This window comes from Eublepharis macularius, chromosome 6 (genome assembly GCF_028583425.1).
Source record: "Eublepharis macularius isolate TG4126 chromosome 6, MPM_Emac_v1.0, whole genome shotgun sequence".
Taxonomy (NCBI): domain Eukaryota; kingdom Metazoa; phylum Chordata; class Lepidosauria; order Squamata; family Eublepharidae; genus Eublepharis; species Eublepharis macularius.
The window spans coordinates 125,053,175-125,059,920 of NC_072795.1; the positions used below are offsets into that span (position 1 = coordinate 125,053,175).

At 45.4% G+C, this 6,746-nt stretch overlaps 1 protein-coding gene across 1 annotated transcript; it reads left to right on the plus strand.

The window, feature by feature from the left end:
- Positions 1 to 468: 468 nt before the first annotated feature.
- Positions 469 to 3,200, plus strand: LOC129332786 (myb/SANT-like DNA-binding domain-containing protein 7). The gene is made up of 4 exons (XM_054984036.1): positions 469 to 1,302; positions 1,396 to 1,470; positions 2,058 to 2,141; positions 2,710 to 3,200. The coding sequence occupies exons 1-4, from the start codon at positions 822 to 824 to the stop codon at positions 3,162 to 3,164; spliced, it is 1,095 nt and encodes a 364-aa protein (XP_054840011.1). The 5' UTR covers positions 469 to 821; the 3' UTR covers positions 3,165 to 3,200.
- The last annotated feature ends 3,546 nt before the right edge of the window (positions 3,201 to 6,746 follow it).

The window sequence follows — 6,746 nt, forward strand, 5'->3', positions numbered from 1 at the left end:
GAATCCACACTACCGTTCTTCTTGCGGCAGTTTTTCACTTCTGCAGCGCCATACTTTAATCGGTTCACACACTCATCTCCCATGACGTCATTAAACCGGCATCGCGTCGCAACAGCCCATTGCACTTTCATTCCGGTTTATCTTGTTATGAATAAACGGCCCCATTTGGTTTCCCACCCTCTCTTGATCCGCCCCCAAATTCCCTGCCCTGCCTTTTTTCCAACCCCTTTTTTAAAAAATAAAAGACTACCGTGTCGATATGTCGACATCTCATCACATTGTTCTCATATCAATTTAACGGACAGACCTCCGATATCAGAGGAACAATGAGCTCTGTTTATTAGACATCCTCGTGACACCTCATTCATGGCTTTTGATACGCTTGAAATGGCCTGTGCCACTGGACTTGGCACCGCGGTCAAGTTTCAAAAGAGAAAATCAAGCTCTGCCTTTGGATGATGTGGCCGGTCATCATGACCGATCACCCATCCCATGTTGATTTCATTCACTGGCGTTCATCGTTGACGTGCACTTGGAATGCCTTTAACATTAACACTAATGTCGTCGTTGTTCCATTGAACCGCTGTTTCGGATTGGCGTTAATTCAATCCTTGCTGTCCAAACTTGCGCATGCGGCATGCCATTTCTTGACCGTTACTTCCCGCGGAAACTTTCCCATCCTTTCCCATGATCCAATGCATGTGGTAGCATTTTATTGACAGACATTCTGCAGCGGAGCACGGAGCCTCAGCTATAAATCTGTTCTAGCACTTAGAACGAGATCTCAGGAGTTCAGGTCAGGTATTTTCAAAATTGTCGAGATGAGCGAACATAGGCATGCCGCCTCCCGTGGAATTGCTTGGAGGGAGAGGGAAATATTGGATCTCCTCTCCTTCTGGGGGGAGGAAAAAATACAGGAAGCACTGAAGAGTTCCTATAGAAATATCGATTATTTCGAGCGCATTGCAGCCCAGATGGCCCTTCGGGGACATAAAAGGACAGCTATGGAGTGCAGGTCAAAAACAAAAACGATGAGACTGGATTACAAGAAGGTAGTGGCGCACAATTCAACCTCTGGAAATGCTCCCATTACCTGCCCGTATTTCAGGGAGCTTGACAGCATTCTCCGGGGGGATGCAAGCGTGAAACCAAAACGAGTGTCAAGAAGTCTTGGCGTTGTGTCCCTGGGGCGGCAATTGAGAGACCCGTGTCCAGTGTCTGATGGCTCGGAGGAGCTTTTTTCGCACGACCTCTTCACCATAGATCATGGACAGATTAGAAGCTCCACTCCATGCCAAGTGGGTGAGTGAAAACCACTTTTACTGTGGAGGTTTGAAAAGTGCTCATTATAGAGACGCATGAAGTAATATCATGACATTCTTTCAATTGACACAGGTGTGAGAGAGAATGTACCTGAGGTTGAGGCAGAGATTGACACTGATGCCACTGTGGATGGCCTTGAAGACAAAGGTGAGTTTGATGAGTTTCATAGGAAAACATCCATATATTGCAGTGATTAACCCTTTAACCTTGATTAGTTATATCTAGTTGCAGGTGTTCTTTGATCTATCGTGGTGAAAAGACAGCTGGAGTCTAGAATCGTGAGGATATGGGACACCACTTCAACACAATTGGATCCATGTTTGGACCACGTGTTCAGGAAAACACGTTATGTTTTCAATGTTTGAGAAACTGTGCTTTGTTTCATTTGTGAAAATTGCAGAGCCTGAGACCCAAGCTACAAGTGATGCCTGACAGGTTGCAAACTTGTTAGCCTTGCTAAACTTTTGATGGGAGAAGTGGGCTTCCTTGATTTAGCGCTTGTCTCTCCAATGCAGCTGCAAGACCAGGATACCTACAGTTCCCATCAGAAATTGAGGGAAGCGGACAAGTGTCCGCCCTGTGTCAGGCGTCGCTTGCAGCTTCACCCTAAGCCACTTCCTTCCTGTGTTTGTGTGAACTTCTGTATCCTGCCAGGAATTGGTTTTATGCCAGGACATCAAATCCACCCACTTAACTCACAATTAAATCTGTGAAAACCTCTCCTTTATTTCTAGAGTCTGATGATCCGTGTCCTGACGGTCAAGAGGAAACAATTAGCAACAACAGCTCCAGCACATCTGGTCTTGGCAGCAGCAAAGGTATGTTTTCTCGGTAACGAAATAAAGGGCTAGCAATCGCATAGCATCTCTATGGTTTACCATCAGTAAGAGTTTGTTCACCAAATTTTCAAATTTGTTTCTGCAGATAAAGCTAAATTAAACTTGGCGACGTGATATGTAACCCCGGCAGCAGTGTCATGTTAACGTCATTGTGTGTTTTGGGGGGTGGTGGGTCCCCTTGGTACCAATTTTGGCTTGAGTCAAAAGGGAAGTCACCAAAGTTTCTTGGCCGGAACTATGGACCAAATGAACAGCACCCTCACATCAGCTTCACATTGATTGAATCCTTGGGTAACATCAGGCAAAAAACGTCAACTGTACAGGTTTTTTCTCCCCCCAGGGCATAGATGTAAAAACCATGTCTGTTAAACATGGCAAGGAGTGTTGATTCTCAGCAGGAGACCAAAAAAAAATCCTCAGCATGGGACTGCACACGAGATTCTGTTGATTGATCACTCAAGGGACAATAACTGTGCAGAAAAGTCAATGTCATGCTCTGGATTATGTTTGTTTTTTGATGTTTTTTTGGCTTTTTATCAATTCACAGAATCACCTTTGAAATCAGTGGCGGAGCTATCACCTGGCACACGCCTATCAGCCATTAGATCCAGAAGAAGAAGAAATGCTGGCCTGTTTTCTGTGGCGGACAAGATGATGAGTCAGTCAGGGGAAGAGCACAAGGCACAGATCAATGAATGGCGCATAGACCGCAAGGATAGCAACAAATGGCATGAAGAAGAAAGGAGGTTGCAAGTCGAGTTCCTAGAGGAGACCAGGAAGGAAAGAAATGATTTTAGGGATGTGTGGATGCAGAATCTGCATGTAATGGAATCTGCAGTAACCACTCTCCAAACACTTGGGGAAATGTTGGTGAGTCAGCACCGGGGAAGGTCAGCAAATGCTTGTGAAAAGGGTGACAGCAACTCAGAAAACATCCCACCTAGGTCTGCCACGGCAAAACGTGCATGCGTTGGAAGGGCTCGTGAAAGGCTGACTCTTTAGCATTACTGGACTAAGATGTTTCCGTTTGAATTAACGGTCCCGTTTCCCCATTTTCACTGTTACACTGTTGTTTGTATTACATTGGAGTGTTTTTCAATGCCACTACTTGTTTTACTCCTGACGGCCAAGACATCAATAAACAAGGGGACAAATGGTAACGTTAACAGTTCTTGATTTATTGAAACTAAAGAGAAACTCAAGGGGTGGGAAAGATTGATGCCTCATGCCAGGGCAACAATTACTGATTTTGTTGGCCATGAGCTTCCCTGGCTGACAAGCTGGATTCTTCCATCTCCCGTTGCCTCCTTTCGATGTTGTCCAGCCTCCGGCCAAAGCGCATCATACGACCCTCGTATGTGGCCATACGTCTCTGGATGCTGTTGACTAAACAGAACAAGAATTTTTTAGGCGGTTGCATTGTTTACTGTGGCTGCTCTCCAAAGCACATTTATAGAGTTGAACCCACGTGATGCAGAGGTGCGCCCATCCATGCTCTCCACCAAGGCAAATAGGTCATCAAGAGTTCTTCCCTGGCGGCGGGGGGCGGTCTCTGGCGCTGTACTGGTGGATGGAGCCGCTTGAGTTGAATCCGATGTACCCGGACGATCCCCAACCTCCTCTGTCACAATAGAAAAACATATCATTTTTAAGGGTGTTATCTAACCATCATCTTGATGGCCAATCAGAAATGAAACATTGTTTTCCAAATTTAAAAGAAACTTCTGTATTAAGGTTCAAGTGAGTCAAGATATGAGAACACAGTTTGAGACACGCACTCCAGTGTTGCCATGCATGTTTCTAACGCAGAGGGTCTGAAACCAGTTTAAGATTTTGAGATAATCCATGTATGGATAGGTGACCATATAGGTCTGGAGAGGCTCCTTCGTGGTTAGAGAAAAAAATTTAAACAGGAGGGATTAATTTGAAGGTGATCTACATAGAGCAAGATATCATCAGTGTGTGTGTGCCAGGAAGGGGCGCCCGGGGGAAAAAAACCTGTGAATTCAAATGCCAGCGTTTGGATTCCTGTGAAGAGATCCAATGCTGCCGTTCAAATTGCGTTTACAGTTGCATTTGGATGGACAAACAGTCAATTTCCATTATCACAGCAATGACAAAAGTTTCCTGATTCACAAATCGGTGAAATCCACATGATTTTGCGGTGTTTAACCCTGGGAGCAATAAACATTTATCCTGGAAGCGCCCTTGGGTTCAAAGTGATAAAATTGTGGAGTGCACATTCGAGAATCACAATTCTCTTAGTTTGTTGCATGGTGGTAAAAAGAGAAAAAACTCTGATATTGAGCTGGAGAGGTTATGGCAGAGTAGATTAACACCTCTGTAAACTACAATATCATGCCCTTATCTTTTTGGCACACCATGCATCTAACTATGAGAAGTACGATTTGAGAAAACTTGGGCCATCCTTAAAAATTCTCGGTCTTGACGGTGCAGGAAAATGTGGTCACACCAATGTTTACTGTAAGAAACAGTCTTTTGAATCTATGAATGGTGGACGGTAAGCACTTGTTTGGACCACGGTGCTGTGATGCTTTGGATGAGGTTGCTTCACAGGGCCAAGCTACACATGACGAATGACACTTGAATGGCGAGTGGTTTGAGTGGAGGGCAAGTGAACAGGGAGAAATACACTTGCCATTCAAGTGTCATTCGTCATGTGTAGCTTGGCCCGCAGACCACTAAGATGTCACCTTTTCGATAACTCATGTCTGCTCTAAACTTTCCTTTAAATTGGAAAATGGTCACGTTGCAGGTGATGTTGGTCTGTGGAGAATGCAAAACTGAAAGAATCTGCCACCTGACATCATGCCAGGGCAGCCTTTGGCGCAGAATGTTCTTGACACTTGGATGGCATCACCCAAAGTGGGTGGAGGGGAATGGCTATTTAGATGCTGCATAATGCAATGATACTCCTCATGACACCCACCTGCATGTGCCAACTCCTGGTGCACCACGTTGCTCACAGGGGAGGAGCCTGCCGCACTGGCGTGCTCCATCTCATCGGAGGCTTCCCCCTCTGGCTCCTCAGGTTGACTCATCGGCTCATCTCTCCTCCTAAGAGCAGCTGTGGAAATCAGGAAAATATCTTTTTTTATAAAATGGCCTCTATGAAAACCTTGTAATCATACTATCAAAACTTTACTGACACATCAGCAAATGCTTTTCCCCAATACACGCATGCATGAGGTTATGTGGAGTGGTCTGCAAATGTGAATTCTATTGTCCTACAGTATCGATGTTTTGAGAAACAAATTTGGCTTGAACATCCTGTCCATGGGGAGCTATCATGGGGCGGTTTGGCCATTCAAACAGGGTTCGGTATTGTTAAAAAAGCACAAGCATACACCCGCTTCTAGGGTGGTCAGGCACAGCAGTGAACAATGTCCAAGATCTGCGGTTTTTGGACCACCACTCACCAATTCCTCAGCTCAATGTCCTTGAAAAAAATTCAAAATCAAAACACAAGCATAATTGTCATAGGCATAATTTTATCATCGAGACCTCAACTCACCACCATGATATCGGTTCCTCCAGCTGGGTTTCCCTGCTGCCTCCCAGAGCCTCATCATTTCGGCAAAAAAGGGGGGCTTCCCACTCTGCCTTGGAATCCCTTGCCAGGACTCCAAGGCATCGTAGAAAGCCCCCTTGACGCGCTTAAACTTGGACCGGCATTGTTCGGTGTTCCTCTCAAAGCCGGCCTCACGCATACGAGTGGCTACCCGACTGAAGTGCTGCCTGTTGGGAAGGTGGGTGCTCTTCATGAGGATTCCTGCCTTTCCCGAGCTGAGCACCAGGTTAAGCAGGGCACGGACCTCGTCGTCCCTCCAAAAGACACCTTTCCCGCCTGAAGCCATGATTTCAATGAGACGGTATGTCGACACAGTAATGAATCTTCAACGCGCATGATCGGCGGCTACACGCGCCCGTTATTTGCGCGGGAGAATCTTAACGACGGAGGCTTAGAGGCGTTTTTTTTATTAAATGGACCCGTGTCCACCCCGCGCTCTTTGCTTCCCGGCTGTACCCACGAAAGCATTAAGTGGACAATGGGAATGACAGTGTCAAGTGATAAGAATTTTTTTTTTAACATATTAATGAGTGACGTGAGGGTTGGGTGATAACCCTTGTAAGGTTCCCTGAGAAATGACCACACAATAGCCTGTAGACCATCACTGGGAAGGACTTAAACCAACGCGGGGTGAACAGATTAGCTGTGTATGAGTCCACTCTGCACATTCCGGAGCAGAATTGGTTGTTCAGAGACAGGGCCATCTGTGTGCCGGTGAGTGTGATTTTGAGTGTCCATGATCTCCAGGATGCACCTCCACGAACAACAACATCGACTGGGCAAGATTGCAATATTTTTTTTAAAAATGGAAAGGGCAATGTGTGGAGCACTAAATTGTTTGCAAGAGGAATATAATGGTTTTCTGATTTGTTTTATTTATTGATTGTTCACTGGTCTTGTGATGATGTGTATTTTTTTATTTTAGATCAGGAGAAAGAAAACAGTTCAACAATGAGATCCAAAAACATATTTTTGGTTTATTTTTGAGCCAA

Bases quoted from the DNA above. Each gene is read 5' to 3' on its own strand.
- LOC129332786 (XM_054984036.1), top strand. From the start codon at position 822: ATGAGCGAACATAGGCATGCCGCCTCCCGTGGAATTGCTTGGAGGGAG. The intron at 1,303-1,395 runs GTGAGTGAAAAC...CAATTGACACAG, and splicing joins CTCCACTCCATGCCAAGTGG to GTGTGAGAGAGAATGTACCT. The intron at 2,142-2,709 runs GTATGTTTTCTC...ATCAATTCACAG, and splicing joins TGGTCTTGGCAGCAGCAAAG to AATCACCTTTGAAATCAGTG.